This window comes from Neovison vison, chromosome 14, assembly GCF_020171115.1.
Source record: "Neovison vison isolate M4711 chromosome 14, ASM_NN_V1, whole genome shotgun sequence".
NCBI classification, from domain to species: domain Eukaryota; kingdom Metazoa; phylum Chordata; class Mammalia; order Carnivora; family Mustelidae; genus Neogale; species Neogale vison.
This window is the reverse complement of record NC_058104.1, coordinates 8428000-8446555: the sequence shown is the minus strand read 5'-3', so window position 1 is coordinate 8446555 and position 18556 is coordinate 8428000. Positions and strand designations below refer to the sequence as shown.

Here is an 18556-nt window from a genome sequence, read left to right as displayed (position 1 = left end):
GGAGGAATCCGGGAATTAGAAGTATAGAGGCTTCTCATTGGTGGGGCTCTTGTGAGGCAGAAGGGGTGGTGGGTTGTGGTGACAAGGAGAGCCCTTCTTCCTCCAGCTGGGATAGTAAGGCAGAGCAAGGTCCACGTCCCTGCGAGGTCAAGTCCATCTCTTCCTGTTGGGTCTGCATAGTAGGGTGCGAGGGCGGCCCCTGCTGACTCCTTCCCGCTTCAACTCAGTGAGGTTCAAATTATTCTTTCTTGACAAAGGCACTTCTAGAAGGGGGATGTTTATATCGTTCTTTGGAAAATTCCTGAAGAACATCAGCCGAGACATCAATACCTTCATAGTTAAACCTCCATGAAAGATGTCTGCAATTACTTTCTCGAATGGCAGATTGAAGCTGCACTTGCCTAAATTGGAGCCAAAATGTCCAAATGAACATGGCCTCCTGAGGACTGAGGATAACAATGCTATGAAAGTAATAGCTGATATTGATTATGTGCTCACTGCATGTTCCGTGTTTTGGGTCCTAAACACCTCACACACATCGCCTGGTTTAATCATCATGTCAGATAGGCACTGGCATCAACCCTATATTTTAACTGTCGGAAGCACCAAGTCCTGAGGAGTGAGGTATTAATTAGGTAATTTGTTCAAGGTCCCTGTACTGGAGGGTGGCCCAAGCCCTGTGGGCCCAGCCATGCAAAAGGGTAAGTTTGGTCTATGGGACCAAAGGGACACCTTTACCTCTTCCACCCAAAACCACTGATTGGTCCAAATTCAGTCCTGGACTGAGCTGGCATTCAAACCCCAGGAGCTCCGGTCTTAGAGCTCCCCATCTCTCATCACTGTGTGGTCCTGCCTTGTTGCATTAAATAATATGAGTCAGACTAAGGTAGGGATGTAGAGAGCTGTGTAAGCTGCTTCTGTGACCCTCTTCTCCTGAGAACAATCACAAGATTCCAGAAGAGTCTCTTCCAAGAACTCTGCTCCTGACCCATCTCAGAGTAAATTGCTGACCTAATGTTTCAGAATCTCCTCTCATTCCTACAAAGACATTCTCCCTCAAAGTTAGGAAGTGGACGCTAAAACATTACTGCCGAGTAACCATCAGAGCCTGTTTCCCCAGTGTCCCCACAATGTCCTTTATAGCAGAAGGACTTCACTTGGCGACTGATTTTACATTTCACCTATCTTTAGTCTCTTTACTTCAGCTTGGAACACTTACTTCATCTAAGTTAAGACTTTTGTTAAAGAACAGAATTCCAGCAATCAAGTTGAAGCTGTAATTGGCTTTATTAAGGGATTCATGAATTGGCACCATCCCACCTGGCAAGTAGGTAGTTGCTCCCAGGAGTGTACAAAATGCAGGGTTTTCTAGGGAGGACAGTGGGGCAAGAAGTGCACAGAGGGAAAAGAAAGGATTGTTTCTGGTCAAGACACCTTCCTTCTGGCGGATGGACTTCCAGGGTTTCTATCCTGAAGATGATTCACCAGTGGCCATCAGGAAATTTCAGATGGACTGTTAAAATGTCACCTTCCTGGGATAGGCTGAAACTCATTAGTCTTGGTTTGCTTTGAGGTGGGGCCGGTGGGGGGGCAAGTGCCTCCAATCTGGGCTTATTTTTTCTTTTTTTTAAATCACTTTCAGGGTCTTGATTTTATCGAAGATTATACACTAGTTATAGATTAAGAGTAGATATTCTTTTATTTGGTTTTGTCTGTTTTGTTTTTTTTTTTGAGAATTTCTTGCAGGTTTGTCTCCCTGGTAAGAATATGCCAGAGGTGATGTTGAGGTGGTCTTACCCCATCCCATTGTGGACTCTTAACAGACCACCCCTATGTGTGGACATCTTTCTTACCTAGCTCGGGCTCCCACACCCATGCCAGGCTCCTTATTCATGTGACTACCCTTCACGCCCTACTTAGTTTCTGATTTGGAGTCAGTGTGACTCCCTTCTCAGTCCCTGACCCCAAATATGGGGCTGCCCACCTGGCTGTGCCCCACCTATGGCTTTAGGACAGAATTATCTAGGAAGGGAGGCAAAGGAAGAGAAGAGAGGAGAAGGGAAAGTAGGGATGGGGTGGGGAAGGAACAGAAGACTCCTGTGCAGCTCCTGATACCAGCCAAAATGGACAAATGCTTTTAGCCTTTCTGTCCAATGCACTGGCCAATCAACCGTCCCTGATTTGATGTTCATTGTGTCAGGACAGTGGGGAGCTGAGGCTGAAACACAAAGAGAAAGCATGTTCCCTGCCTACCAGAAAAGTAGGGCAGATGAGATGAAAACATGAAATCAAAAGGAATCATATAATACTAAGTGCTTCAGTCGAAAGTTACAAAAAACATGTGCTCCACGACCTGTAGAATTAAATTGTGAATATACTTTCTGACCAATGGGCAAAGTCACAGTGGATTAACTCTCACTTATCTTAATATATCACACTGGAGTTCTGAACGAGCTCCTCCCACCCAGCGACTATAATGGTCAAAACATTCAGTCACTGGATCTCACTCATTGGTCTATGGATTCTCCCTTAATGTACACAAAGGCATTGGTTAGTATTTGTGTAAAGAGTTGTTGACTGACTGGCCCAGTGTAATATTTAATGTAGAATATTCAAAATAAGACATGTGATATAAATGTCACTACCACAGTCACCCCAGTAATTCTTGTCTCCATTAAAGTTTGTTGATAAAATTGTTGAGGAAGATTTATTCTTGATCAACGGTCAGGGGAACAGATGGTACTAACTGGGGGTAGTCTGTGTGAACCAGACAGGCTGAGTCTACATCTCTGGCACTTTTTAGCGACTTCTTTTACTCTCCACCATAAATGCTCCACACAGACACTGGAGAAAGCTAAATGAATGTAGAGAATCCCTAGTCATCTGTCACGGGCAGTAAGTAATGAAGGCCATCTTCATTTCTGGGTTTTACTCACAAAGTAAATTGAAGTCTCTGGTGATCCGGGATCTTGAAGAACAAAGGGGAAGCCCTTAGGGAAAGTCAGGCTTTGTTGACACTTCAATCTCTTGGCTCTACCTTGAGAACAATGGGTTTTTCCAGTTTAACAGCCCCTTGAGTGCTCCTTTCCAGGCGAATCTACAACAGTTAGACAAGCATCTAAGAACCAGGAATGAAGCCCTACTGACAACAAAACCAAAGGAGACAGGAAACATGAAGGACAATTATTGTTCAAACACATAAATACTATTAGACTTCTATGTCTGGGATCTTACTCCTACTCTGTAAGCTGTCGAGACTGGGGGGCGGGGCGATACATCCATCATTCATTCAGCAAATATCCACTGAGCACCTACTCTGTACCAGGCTGGGGATCAAATTTTGTTGGGTTTGTGGTCCTTTTGCTTTAATTTTAAGTAAAAGGAATAAATGTTTACATTTTAAACCAGATTCTTAGGCTTCATGTCAAAGCATTTTCAAAAGCAATAGAGTATATTTCGTGTATGTTCAAGCTTGCAAAGTAAACCCAAGTGGGTCTTACACACGTTAATGTGTGGCCATCGTCCCTGCTAAAGATCCTGTCACCTCTCCCAGTGGAACCATCCATTCTTGATGGAAGGAGTTCTTTGTGAAGCATGATGGTTGTTCTCTACCATCTCCTGGCTCCAGAATCTAAGGCAAATGGTGGGCTGCTGAAGACCCTACAGTGTTCTGAGTGAACCTTTAGCCCCATTCTCTCCCAGTGACTATCCGAAAGTGTGGGGGAGCCACAGCAGAGTCACCTTCTAATGTCGGTTGACTGAAGGGTATGCAAATGCCTTGGAAGGTGAGAACTGCCAGCCCGGGGGTGAGCAGGAGCTTTCAGGGAGTGTGTGCCCCAGCCCGGGTGTGCCAGAGCCCCGCTTCCTCTCAGGGCTTAGACCCTTGTTTGTAGTCAGTCAGTGCTATGCAGCTGCGCCAAAGCCACAAATAAAATGGAGACCAATTCTGTCTTCCTCCTCTTCTCTGAGGAAGTCTAATAAAGGGAAGAGCTGTATAATAAATGCACAAGTCCTAAAAGTAGGCCGTATTGTACAGCCTTGCTTGAGATGAATCAGTGGCAACAATTCTTTGTTTTCCAGATCCTTCTAAAAATGTAACTTGTTATTTTTACATTTTAAATGGCATGCTTGTATTTCCCCTGCAGAAAGACAGACAAGACACACACACACACACACACACACACACACAAACACACCCCAAGCCTATACACAAATGTCATTTGTTAAATTATTAAAATGAAAATTCTTTACAATTTGCATCCCAGGGCTCTCAATCAACTTCAAATCGCTTGTGAACTTTACTGGATGACTATAAGCCACTGGTGGGAGTTTAAGAAAGGAATTAAATGAGATGCTAGAGTTAAAGACGCGCTTAGGTCCAAAGAAAACCTAGAACGGAGTGGCTGGATTAATGACAAAGCATTCAGCTTGGGGACTCTGCTGATGACAGTCGCCTGTAGTATCTTATAACAGAGCAGAGGAGGCAATGGGATCTGGTGCATGGGGAGGCTCCAGGGAGGAGCTTGGAGACTGACCAGGCCTGGAAGGATGAGAACAGATGGCAGGAGAGCGTGCTAAGCCTTCACAGAACTCGGACTGGGATGGAAAGGGGAACACTGCCTGACTGGAGCCCGGCTTGCAGAAGGTGGGGCCAAGCACCCAGGACGGCCTGGATCATGGGATTCTGTCACATCTGGAAGACACGCTTCACACCATGGATTCTCAACCTTGTGTCCTCATGAGAATCCACGGAGGCACTTTAAAAGCCACACTCTGGGTGAGCTATGTTAGAAAAATCTCAGATGACCTGGGCATCAGGATTTTTATTGATTTTTAAAAATTCTTCTTATTTAAATCCCAGTTAGTTAATGTAGTATAATATGAGATCTAGGTATACAACATAGTGATGCAACACTTCCGTACATTGCCCTGTGTTCATCACAAGTGTACGTACTCCTTAATCTCCATCACCCATTTCACCCCCCTCCTCTCTGGTAACCATCAGATTGTTCTCTATCATCAAGAGTCTGTTTCTTGGTTTGCCACTCTCTCTCTTTCTTCCCCTTTGTTTTGTTTCTTAAATTCCATATATGAGTGAAATCATACATTTGTCTTTCTCTGACTTCTTTTATTTAGCGTAATACTCTCTAGCTCTAGCCATGTTGTTGAAAATGACAAGACTTCATTCTTTTTTAAGGCCGAGTAACATTCCATTGTATACATATGCTACATCTTCCTTGTTCATTCATCGGTCAGTGGACATTTGGGTTCTTTCCATAATTTGGCTAGTGTAGATAATGTTGCGAGTAACATCAGAGTGTACGTATCCCTTTGAATTTGTATTTTTCTATCTTTCGGTAAATACCTAGTAGTACAATGGTAGGGTAGTACTATTTTTTTTGGTACCAAATTTTAATTTACATTGTAGTTAATTAACATATAGTGTAATACTGGTTTCTGGAGTAGAATTTAGTGATTAGTCACTTACATATAACATCCAGAGCTCATCACAAGAAGTCCCCTCCTTCATACCTATCATGGTAGTCATATTTTTAACTTTTTGAGGAACCTCAATACTGTTTTCCAGAGTGGCGGCACCTGTTCACTTTCTCATGACCAGTGCAAGAGGGTTCTCCTTTCTCTGCACCCTCACCAACACCTGTTGTTTCTTATGTTGTTGATTTTAGCCATTCTGACAGGGGTGTGGTGACATCTCATTGCAGTTTTGATTAGTATTTCCTTGAAGATGAGTGATGTTAAGTATCTTTTCCTTTTCTGTATGCCTTCTTTGGGAAAATGTCTATTCCTGTCTTTTGCCCATTTTTTAACCTGGATTATTTCTGTTTTGTTTTTTATTATGTTCAATTAGCCAACATATAGTTAAGTACATCATTAGTGTTTGATGTAGTGTTCAACAATTCATTAGTTGCATATAATAACCAGTGCTCATCACCACATGTGCCCTCCTTAATTATTTTCAGGGTGTTCACTTTTATAAGTTCTTATATCTTCTGATATCAGCCCTTTATCAGATATGTGATTTGCAAATGTCTTCTCCCATTCTGTAGATTGCCTTTAGTTTTGTTATTTCCTTCATTGTTCAGAACCTTTTGATTTTGATGAAGTCCCAGTAGTATTTTTGTTTGTTTTCTTTCTTTTATTTATTTTTTATTTATTTTCAGCATAACAGTATTCATTATTTTTGCACCACACCCAGTGCTCCATGCAATCCGTGCCCTCTATAATATTCACCACCTGGTACCCCGACCTCCCACCCCCTGCCCCTTCAAAACCCTCAGATTGTTTTTCAGAGTCCATAGTCTCTCATGGTTCACCTCCCCTTCCAATTTCCCCCAACTCCCTTCTCCTCTCTATCTCCCCATGTCCTCCATGCTATTTGTTAAGCTCCACAAATAAGTGAAACCATATGATAATTGACTCTCTCTGCTTGACTTATTTCACTCAGCATAATCTCTTCCAGTCCCATCCATGTTGCTACAAATGTTGGATATTCGTCCTTTCTGATGGAGGCATACTACCCCATAGTGTATATGGACCACGTCTTCCTTATCCATTCATCCGTTGAAGGGCATCTTGGTTCTTTCCACAGTTTGGTGACCGTGGCCATTGCTGCTATAAACATTGGGGTACAGATGGCCCTTCTTTTCACTACATCTGTATCTTTGGGGTAAATACCCAGGAGTGCAATGGCAGGGTCATAGGGAAGTTCTATTTTTAATTTTTGAGGAATCTCTTTTCTTGTTTTTGTTTTTGATATTGTCTCCCCTGCCTCAGGAGATGTATGTAGAAAGAAGTTTCTGTGGATGATGTCAAAGAGATATCTGACCATATTCTCCTGTAGGACTTTTATGGTGTCAGGTCTCATATTTAGATCTTAAATCCATTTTGAATTTATTTTTGTGTATTGTGTAAGAATGCAGCCCAGTTTCATTCTTTTGCATGTTGCTGTCTGGTTTAATAAACAGCATTTGTGGAACACACTGTCTTTTTCCCATTGCTATTCTTCCCTGTTTTGTCAAAGATTCTCTGACCATATAGTTGTGCGTTCATTTCTGGGCTTTCAAATCTGTTTCACTCACCTGTGTGTCTATTTTTGTGCTACTGTCATTTTGTTTTGATCATTATAGCTCTGTAATATAACCTGATGTCTGGAATTGTGATGCCTCCAACTTTGCTCTTCTTTTCAAGGTTGCTTTGGCTGTTTGGATTCTTTTGGGTTCCTTTCAAATGTTAGGATTATTTCTTCCAGATTCGTGAAAAATGCCATTGATATTTGAAACACATTGCATTAAACATGTACACTGCTTTGGGTAGTATGGGCATTTTAACAATATTTGTTCTTCCAATCCAAGAGCATGGAAGGTCTTCCTATTTCTTTGTGCCTCTTCAATTTCTTTCATCTCTGTTTTATAGTTTTCAGAGCACAAGTCTTTTACTTCTTTGGTTAGGCTTATTCCTAGACATATTAATTTTTGGTGCAATTTTAAATGGGATTGATTCCTTGATTTCTCTTTCTGTTGCTACCTTCTTGGTATACAGAAATGCAACAAATTCCTGGCATTGATTTTGTATCCTGCAATTTTACTGAATTCATTGATTAGTTCTAGCAGCTTTTTAGTGGAGGCTTTGGGTTTTCTATATAGAGTATCAAGTCATCTGCATGTCGTGAGAGTTCAACTTCTTCCTTGCTGACTTGGAAGCATTTTATTTGTGTTGTCTGACTGCTGTGGCTAGGACTTCCAGTATTATGTTAAACAACAGTGATGTCTGTGGACATCTGTCTTGTTCCTGACCATAGAGGAAAAACTCTCCATTTTTCCCTATTGAGGATATCAGCTGTGGGCTTTTCATATGTGGCCTTTTTATGTTGAGGTATGTTCCCTCAAAATGTGTCTTGTTGAGGACTTTTATCATGAATGGTTGTTGTACTTTGTCAAATACTTGAAATGGTATGGTATCTTTCCTATCCTTTCTTTTATTAATGTGGTGTATCACATTGATTGATTTTCAAATACTGAATTGCCCTTGCAAGCCAGGAATAAATCCCACTTGATGGTGGTGAATGATTTTTTTTTTTTTTAAGACTTTATTTATCTGACAGAGAGAGATCACAAGCAGGCAGAGAGAGAGGGGGAAGCAGGCTCCCTGAGCAAGGAGCCCGATGCGGGGCTCGATCCCAGGACCCCGAGATCATGACCCGAGCCGAAGGCAGGGGCCCAACCCACTGAGCCACCCAGGCGCCCCTGTTGGATTCAGTTTGCTAGTATTCATTGGGCATTTTTACACCATGTTCATCAGGGATATTGGCCTGTAGTTCTCTCTCTCTCTCTCTTTAAAAAGATTTTATTTATTTATTTGGCACCGAGAGATCACAAGTAGGCAGAGAGGCAGGCAGAGAGAGAGGGAGAAGCAGAGCTTCTCTGCTGAGCAGAGAGCCTGATGCGGCGCTCGACCCCAGGACCCTGAGATCATGACCTGGGCCGAAGGCAGAGGTTTAACCCACTGAGCCACCCAGGTGCCCCTGTAGTTTTCTTTAGTGGAGTCTTTTATCTGGTGCTGGTATCAGGGCAATGCTGGTCTCATAGAAGAGATGTGTGAGAAGAATAGGCATGAACTCTTTAAATATTTGGTAGAATTTGCCAGTAAAACCATCTGGCCCTGGACTCTGGTTTGTTAGGAGTTTTTTGATTACTGATTCAATTTCTTTGCTGATTATTGATCTGTTCAAGTTTTCTATTTCTTCCCATTTCAGTTTCAGTAGTTTATATATTGCTAGGAATTTATCCATTTCTTCCAGGTTGTCCAATTTGTTGGCATATGGGTTTTCATAATATTCTCTTATAATTTTTTTAAAAATTTCTGTGGACGCCTGGGTGGCTCAGTTGGTTAAGCAGCTGCCTTCGGCTCAGGTCATGATCCCGGCGTCCTGGGATCGAGTCCCACATCGGGCTCCTTGCTCGGCAGGGAGCCTGCTTCTCCCTCTGCCTCTGCCTGCCTCTCTGTCTGCCTGTGCTCGCTCTCTCTCTCTGACAAATAAATAAATAAAATCTTTAAAAAAAAATTTCTGTGGTATTGGTTGTTATTTCCCATCTCTTGTTTGTGATTTTATTTATTGGGGTCCTTTCTCTTTTCTTTTGATAAGCCTGGCTGGAGGTTTGTCAATTTCACCAATTTTTTTTTTTTTCAAAGAACGAGCTCCTGGTTTCATTGATCTGTTCTATTGTTTTTATGGTTTCTCTATCATCTATTCCTGTTCTAATCTTTATTATTTCCTTCCTCCTGCTGGTTTTAGGCTTCACTTGCTGTTCTTTTTCTAGCTCCTTTAAGTATAAGGTTAAGTTGCTTATTTGGGATTTTTCTTGTTCTTGAGGCACACCTCTATGCTATATACTTCCCTATTAGGACTGCTTTTTCTGCATCCCAAAGGTTTGGGGTCACTGTGTCTTCATTTTCATTTGTACCCATGTATTTTTTTAAGGTCTTCTTTGATTTCCTGGCTGACCCATCATTGTTAGTAACATTGTTTGGTCTCCATGTATTTGTGGTCTGTCCAAATTTGTTATTGTGTTTGATGTCTCTTTTCACAGCGTTGTAGTCAGCAAAGGTGCATGGTATGATTTCAATCTTATTGCATTTTTTGAGGCTTGTTTTGTGACCTAATATGTAATCTATTCTGGAGAATGTTCCATGTGCACTTGAATAGAAAGTGTATTCTGTGCTTTGGGATGGAATGCTCTCAATATATCTATTAAGTCCCTCTGGTCTAGGGTGTCATTAAAAGTCATTGTTTTCTTGCTGATTTTCTGTTTAGATGATCTGTGCATTGCTGTCAGTGGTGTGTTAAAGTCTTCCACTGTTCTGGTGTTATTATCAATAAGTTCCTTTATGTTCATTATTATGTTTAATGTATTTGGGTCCTCCTACATTGGTTAATAAATATTTACAACTGTTAGATCTTCTTGTTGGATTGTCCCCTGTATGATTATATAATGCCCTTCTTTGTCTCTTTTTTACAGCCTTTGTTTTAAAGTCTAGTTTGTCTGATGTAAGTATTGCTACTCCAGTTCTCTATTGACATCAATCTGCATGATAAATGCTTCTCCATCACATCACTTTCAATCTGCAGGTATCTTTAGCTCTAAAATGAAATCCCCAGCTAGCCTTATAGGTTTTCCCTTCTAAGGTAAAGGCCACTTTGGTTTTGGTGCTTTTAAGACTTTTTTTTATCGCTATATTTTGCAAATTTTTTCAAAAGGTCCTTAAATTTTTCTGTATTATTATTATTATTATTTTTAAGTAGGCTCTGTGCCCAATGTGGGGCTTGAACTCATGCTCTGAGATCAAGAGTTGCATCCCTACTGACTGGGCCAGTCAGGCAATTCTATTTTGCAAATTTAATTACATGTCTTGGTGTTGGCCTGATTTTTTTTTCCAATTTATTTATTTTCAGAAAAACAGTATTCGTTATTTTTTCACCACACCCAGTGCTCCATGCAAGCTGTGCCCTCTATAATACCCACCACCTGGTACCCCAACCTCCCACCCCCCCGCCACTTCAAACCCCTCAGACTGTTTTTCAGAGGCCTGATTTTTTCAGAGGCCTGATTTTTTTTTATTTTGATGGGAGTTCTCTGTGCCTCCTGGAGTCGGGGTGTCTATTTCCTTCCCCAGATTTCAGATATTATTTCTTCAAATAAATTTTCTGTCCCTTTTTCTCTCTCCTCTTCAGGGATTCATAGAATACAAATGTTATTATGTTTGATGGAATCACAGAGTTCCCTAAATCTATTCTTGCATTGTACAATTCTTCTTTATCTCTTTTGTTCAGCTTCATTATTTTCTGTTATTTCCATTATCTTCTAGGTCACTAATTCATTCCTCTGCTTCCTCGAGCTGCTGTTCACCGCATCAAGCTTGTTTTCTTTTCTTTTTTTTAAGATTTTATTTATTTATTTGACAGACAGAGATCACAAGCAGGCAGAGAGGCAGGCAGAGAGAGAGGAAGGGAAGCAGGCCCCCTGCTGAGCAGAGAGCCCGATGTGGGGCTCGATCCCAGGACCCTGAGATCATGACCTGAGCCGAAGGCAGTGGCTTAACCCACTGAGCCACCCAGGCGCCCATCAAGCTTGTTTTCAATCTCATGTTTTGCATTCTTCATCTCTGATTGATTCTTATTTTAACTCTTTTATCTCTGTTTAGGGTATCACTGATGTCTTTTCTTCTTTTCTCAAGCCCAATGAGTATCCTTATGATTGTTGTTTTAAATTCTCCATTAGGCCTGTTACTTATATCTGTTTTACATAAATCTCTGGCTGTGGTCTTATCTTGATCTTCCATTTGGGGTAAATTCCTCCATCTTGATATTTTGTTTAAGTCTCTGCCTTCTTCTCTGTGTTAGAAGAGCCAGTTATGTCTCCTGCTTCTGAAAGTAATGGCCTTATGAATAAGAGGTCATGTAGCACGCAGGGCCTGGAGCTTCACGGACTGTCACTGGTGTGTGGTGCCTGTGCTCTGCTGTTGTGTTTTGGCAGCTCTATCCTTCAGGCCAGCTGTCTGTAGAGGCTTTCCTTGCTTGCTGTGGGCAACGTTTGGTCCCTGGCCTGAAAGTGGCGAGTTTTAACTAGATGTGCTCTGATCTGCTTGTGAAATGAGACCTGACACCAACTCCACCAGAACTGAGGCCTTGTAGAACCCTCTGGTCAGGAGGCTTGGTGTGGGCAAGAGTTTATCCTGGTCTTCTGGGGAAAGGGTCTGCTATGCTGGGAGGCAAGCCTGATTGAGAAGTGCAGTCCCACCAGAGCATAGGGAGGTGGGGCTCGGTGTAAGCGAGTTGGGCAGCCAGTACTGGCACTGTGCTGCTTCCTACAGATGACTATGTTTGTGGTGAGGGGTGGGGGAGTAAAAGGTACCAGCCTGCTCATTTGTTCCTGGAGAGGCATCTTCGTGAACACTGCCTATCAAGAATGCACTCCTAAAAGAGGGATGATCTCCCCTCTGTGTGTCCCAGGTGTTCTTAGGTCAGGATTTTCAAAAGAACCCACTGATTCCAATGTACAAACAGGGGTTGAGAACCACAGTCATGAGAGTGTCTGTATGTTGTGGTGGAGAAGATCCCACATCGGGCTCCTTGCTCGGCAGGGAGCCTGCTTCTCCCTCTGCCTCTGCCTGCCTCTCTGTCTGCCTGTGCTCACTCTCTCTCCCTCTCTCTCTGACAAATAAATAAATAAAATCTTAAAAAAAAAAAAAAGTCATGTCATGGGGGCGCCTGGGTGGCTCAGTGGGTTGAAGCCTCTGCCTTTGGTTGTGATCCCAGGGTCCTGGGATTGAGCCCCGCATCGGACTCTTTGCTCATCAGGGAGCCTGCTTCCTCCTCTCTCTCTGCCTGCCTTTCTGCCTACCTGTCCTCTCTGTCTGTCAATAAATAAACAAAATCTTAAAAAAAACTAAACAACAAAAAGTCATGTCATGATAATCACTGCATGTCAAGACTATGCACAACATGTTTCCTTCCTTTCAGTGGACTTGAGAGAAATTTAAAACATTGCTCAAGTTCAAAGGTCTGTGCGTAAGCATGTCAAGCTATGTAACTGACTAGATGACCCTTATGGTTGAGTGGTCGTAAACCACAGACATGGCACTCATGAGCTGAATAATGGTCACACATGACTCCAAATAGATTCTCTTGGCTGATAGAACAAATTATTAAGAATAAATGACCCCTCCCGCTGACACACACATATCCATTACTTATCTCTTAGTTTGAAAAAAAAAACAATAAAATATTATTTATGTGGAAAGCAATCTCTCTGACCTGTGTTTCTTTACAAGGCTTGAAGGAGAAGTTCTGCAGGACTTTGACAAGGGCAAGTTTCATGCTCGTGGTCGCAAACCTCATCCCAATGCAGTTTCGGGGTCCAGTTCCAAAAGGCAGGTATGTGTAAGGATTTATGCTGTCCTTGTTCTTCTTGCTGAACCTGGTTCCACAATACAAGTTGGGAGCACATTAGTGAAACACAGAAACCATAAGAGCTACACGTTTGGGATTTGGGATTCTTCCCAGGCCTATAGGACACACTTTTGGGGGTTGGTGACTGAAATCTTGCTATGCTGATTCTGTGGTGACAATAGTAAATTATAGATCCTATGCATTTCCCATACCCTATGGGAGCATTTAGTCTTGTTGAGATGAATGTTGTTGAAAAGAAGATTTATCTTAAAACATTAGAACTACATTTGGGATGGTGAGATGTTCACACCCTGAAAGGCAAGCAGGAAATGAGCCTGACTGAAGGAAAGGTCGATTCCTGCCTCCACTCCCACTTATATTGGTCACATGCTCATGGAAAAAGAAAGTAGAGAAAATGCCTCCCATGACTGATTGATTGACTGACTGACTGATTTGACAGAGAGAGTGAGAACATACAAGCAGTGGGGAGTGGCAGGCAGAGGGTGAGGGAGAAGCAGGCTCCCCAAGGAGCAGGAGCCTGAAGTGGGACCCAATCCGAGGATCCTAGGATGACCTGACACTTAACCAACTAAGCCATCCAGGCACCCCACCCCCCATGATTTAAAGTTCTATTTTTCTCTTTTCATCCCTATCGTCTCCACTTGCACCTCCTCTCACTTTCAAAAACAAGTCAGAAGATTCACACGGGCACATGATGCTACCCTAGTGTTGTCAAACTCGCCAGTATGTATAATCAGTATAATCACTGTCTATCTGTTTCATGAGACTATAAATTCCTTGAAGGTTAGTCATATATTTTATTTAAAACTGATTCTTGAATATTTGATTATATTAAGGGAAAATGTGGATTTGGGAAAAGTGATAATGGCATTGTGGTGAGGTTATTTTTTAAAGTCTTTATGTTATGGAGAGTATTCTAGAATGATCGCAGATGATGTACATTAATGTAATATGGGAATCAGATGAAGGATTACAATGGCATGTGGATGCATTAGTGGTTGTTGGGCAGATGACAGGCACATATGATACATTAAAAGTATTTCATAGATGTGTGTCTCTAGGATATGCCTGTGTATGTGTCAAAAGTGCTCCATAGTAGCCTTTTTTAATATGTGGATTTCTTACTCTCTGGCCCAGTCCCTGAAACACATAGGTAAGCACTTCTTCTTATGATTGAATGAATTACAGAGAAGTACCTGGAGTGCTCTCTGGTTTCTGTTCAAGAAGCTACAGGAGTGGGTACTGCTGAACTTGTGGGAACCACCAGGGTTCCTGGTCTAAAGAAGAGACAACTTGGTCAATTCTGACTTCTTTCAGCAAGTACAGTGTGTAAACGTGATGCTAGCACTAGGGACACCACACAACAAGATAAGGCCTCTGCCGTAGGGGCTTAGAGTCAGGGGCTTAAAGTCTAGATCCCTAAAAAGTTCACTCGAAATTTTGTTCACCGATACAACAGAGAGGAAAGCACCACTGTTTTAAGAATTCAAGTTTTGCCCAAAGCCAGACTCTGCTTTGAATTCCCAAAAGAGAAAGCTCAAGACCGCTCTAAGGAAGATGTCTCAGACAGCTAGAGAGCAGATGAATTTGCTTTTAATGAAGCCCAGATACCAAGAGCTAGCACAGGACTGTAGCCACACATAGCATGGGACCTGTGTGTGCTCCTGAAAGTAATGGCCTTATGAATAAGAAGTCATGTAGCACCCAGGGCCTGGAGCTTCACAGAGTGTCACTGGTGTGTGGTGCCTGTGCTCTGCTGTTGTGTTTTGGCAGCTCTATCCCTCAGGCCGGCTGTCTGTAGAGGCTCTCCTTGCTTGCTGTGGGCAATGTTTGGTCCCTGGCCTGAATGTGGCGAGTTTTAACTAGGTGTGCTCTGGTCTGCTTGTGAAATGAGACCTGGCACCGCCTCCACCAGAACTGAGGCCCTGTAGAACCCTGGACCACAGCCAGAGATTTATGTAAAACAGATACAAGTAATAGGCCTAATGGAGGCTTTAAAGCAACAGTCATAAGAACACTCACTGGGCTTGAGCAAAGAAGAAAAGATATCAGTGATACCCTAAAGAGAGACAAAAGAGTTAAAAAAGAATCAGAGATGAGCAGCCATGAGGCTGCTCCTCCTGCCAGGGATGAGGACTCAGGCCCACAGCATCTGCTCTCCCAGTAGGCACGGGGGCCAAGGTTAATAAACGTGGAATGTGGGGGCTGGAGGGTGAATTCAGAGAGCTAGAGAGGACAGAAAAACTTAAAGGGAAGAAAGGTCTATTTCCTGAAAGATGATAGTGGTTAAAAAAAAAAGTCATATACATATAATCACACACAGAAATATAGCATGTTGTTTGTAGTCTAATGTTACATTAAGCAGTTCAAAACAAAAAATTATAATATCATCCTATTTTTTAGTAATCTATAGTACACAGAAAAATGTCCATAAGGAGATACATGACATTATTGATGATTTTAATATATTCGGTCTGTAGATGACTATAATTTTCTTCATTTCTATAGTTTCTAAGTCTACAGCTTAAAAAATATTGACAACAAAGAATGATCATTTTGTAATAAGAAAAAAACTTCTAGGAGCACAAAGATGTCCAAATGAATAATTGTACAGCCACATGCTTGTCATCTATATGAAGGGAATATCAGAATATCCTCCAATATGAGGGTGGGTTCCCCATTCCAGGGTTCCCTGTACCTTTCAGGACGGAACTCCTTAGGCGCTGGCCAGAGATCCTGGTCTCGGTGAAGAGTAAAGACTGGCACCATCACCACTGTCCCTTTGGGAATGAACACACCACTGATCTCCACATCTTTCTTACAGACCCTCTCAAGTCTACCACCAATTGGATGTAATCTGAGAGTTTCATTCAACACCATGTCCAGGTACTCCATCTGTACAAGGCCATCATAAGTAGGTGGTGCCTGGAAGGAAAGAAACAGATTTTGATACATTGAGATGTGGAATCAACATACAACTCACTCTATACACTACTGAAGTGTTAGGGACACCTAAGAATCATGTATTTTGGTAAAGGGCATTTATGGACATTTTCATATCTACCATGTCCTTTGACATGTTCAGTGGCCCACTGACATGTGTAACGTAGGGACACAAGTCACTAGGGGAGACCGCTGGGACAACCCCCTAAACAGGGCCTGAAGTCCCTCTCACCACCATGTAGTAGTTATTCTTCCTCATGTAAACAAAAGTGATTAAAAGCCTATAACCCTTACGCTTACTTGGAACGTGCTGAAGTCACTGTTTGCTTTCAAAAGAGGGCCCACACATCTGTACCAAGGAAAGAGAATGGACAGAAAAAAAAAAAAAACAGAAAAAATCCCCTATTCCACATAAAGTCTTCTAGTTGAAATATCCTGCTTCCTAATTTTTTATTATATATATAAGTTTGGAGAGAAGCACTATATTATATAAAAAGTCTATAAATATTCTGGGGAGTAACAAGTTCTTCTCTAACACAAATAGGAGAAAAGAAGACTAAGATGGTCCCATGGTACAATTTCAGTACTAGGGAAAGATGTAAAGGGAATAAGAACCCTACCCTCAGCCCCACCCTCTGTTGCTGGAAGGGTCTCATAGTTGTTGCGTCAAGGTTGACAATAAACCAAATAAGCCGCTCCAGCCCAAGAGGCCAGGTGCCTTCATAAGCAGAGAATTTCAGTTTGCGCAGAGGCCTGAAAACTGTGGGTAATTGTGTCTGTCGCTTGGTGTTATATTTAGGAGCCAACACTGTAGTAGGAGTTATGAGTTCCATCAGGATCCAGGCAACCTGGTTCGTAGCTTGGCTTTTTCACTACTAGGTATAGGATGTGAAACAAAGTTATATTATGTCTCTGTAGCTCAGTTTCTGACTTGTTACGTTGAGCTAATTAGAGTTGACCCTTCAGAGGGTGTGGGGCATAGACACTTACTGCTCACCCAAGATCCATGTAGACCCCCATAGTTCCCAGCCCACCTGACCTTAGGGGAAACCACTTTGCAAATGGGCTGTGATCTGAGGATCTCTATGTCAATTTGGGGCCAAATACTGGAAAAGCAAGTGAGCAACACTCTAGTTTTTTGTTCTCCAGCCAACATAAAGTCTTCGTGTTCTAGATAGTGCTGGTGTAAGAAAGCAGAACCTCTTTACCCTGTATCACCGAATACTCCCATCCTCAACTAATACCCATCGTGGACATGGGAATGTGAGTCAAAAGTAAACCTTTGCTGTATAAACCCACAAGATCTGAGGGCTCTTCTGTTACTAAGGCATCACAGAGCTCATCCTGACCTCCATCCTCAGGCATGGCCTGCTCACCTTCTTGGGGAAAGTCGAATCAATCTCCTCCTGTAGTTTCTGCTGGACATCAGGGTGAGTGGCCAGTTCATATGCCAAGAAAGAAAGAGCAGTGCTAGTGGTCTCGTAGCCAGCAAAAAGAAAGGTCATAGACTGGGCCACAAGCTCCAGATCAGACAGAGCTAAGAGGAGAAGAAAGACATTTTAGCTAAAGCTGGTGAATGAAAAACATCACAGTTCAGATGACAAGAAACCCAAATGAAACTCCCATGTCTATCCTACAGAGCCAGAAAGAGGCAAAAGTTGTTTCGATCTGCTTATTCCCCAGGATTATGACTATTTTTGGCCATCTGCTCCTGCTTATGCCACCTTCCCCACCAACACAGGTGGCTAATTTCAGGAGATGGCATTTCTGTCTCACATACATGGTGTTCTCTGTCTATCTCTGAAGAGTCCTAAAAGTAGTTTAGCCATAAGTAACACAGGCTAGTATTTTCCCTGGGAAAAATTTACATTCTTCTACAGCTTAATTTTTTTTTTTTTGAGAGAGTATGCAATGCTAAGGCTTAATTGTCAGGAAAATTCAATGAACTTTTATCTAAACATTTGGCAGGAACTTAGGACAGTATTTGGCTACAGAAAAACTTTTGTCCAATGTGTGCTCCATGGACCAGTAGCATCAACAGCATCCGGGAGCTTATTGGAAATGCAGAATTTCAAACCTCATCCTAGCACAATGGAACCAAAATCTGAGCTTTCACAAAATGTGATGATATGCATGGATTATATCTTCGGGAGGAATCTGGTAATAGAAGACCTGGGGCCCACGACTCTTCAAGTGGATGATCTCAGATATGTACAGAAACTGTAACACAGACAAGAAGCTAGAAGAGGGGAGACTGATGCTGGGTAACTCATGCCATTAAAAGAGCATAAGAAGGGACCAGGGAGGGAGACAAACCGTAAGAGACTCTTAACCTCAGGAATGAAACTGGGGGTTGCTGGGGGGTTTTGGGTGGGGGGACAGGGTGGCTGGGTTATGGACATTGGGGAGGGTATGTGCTATGGTGAGTGCTGTGAAGTGTGTAAACCTGGCGATTCACAGACCTGTACCCCTGGGGATAAAAATATATGTTTATAAAAAATAAAAAAATTTTAAAAAAAGAAAATAAAAATACAAAAAAAAATCTACTCAAAACAAAACAAAACCCCAAAAAAGAAAGAAAAGAAAAAGAGAAAAGAAAAAAGAGAAAAGAAAGCACACAGGATC

The 18556-nt window shown here is 42.2% G+C and overlaps 1 protein-coding gene across 1 annotated transcript in view; it reads right to left on the bottom strand.

The window, feature by feature from the left end:
* Positions 1-2538: 2538 nt before the first annotated feature.
* Positions 2539-18556, bottom strand: part of LOC122895350 (cytochrome P450 3A12-like) — a 51047-nt gene continuing 35029 nt past the window's right edge. The window contains exons 11-14 of the mRNA XM_044232699.1: positions 17308-17468; positions 15687-15913; positions 12833-12995; positions 2539-3097 (exon numbers count right to left, since the gene is read on the bottom strand). Of these exons, the coding sequence (XP_044088634.1) occupies positions 3020-3097; positions 12833-12995; positions 15687-15913; positions 17308-17468 (629 nt within the window). The 3' untranslated portion in view covers positions 2539-3019. The remainder of the gene's footprint in view (positions 3098-12832; positions 12996-15686; positions 15914-17307; positions 17469-18556) is intronic.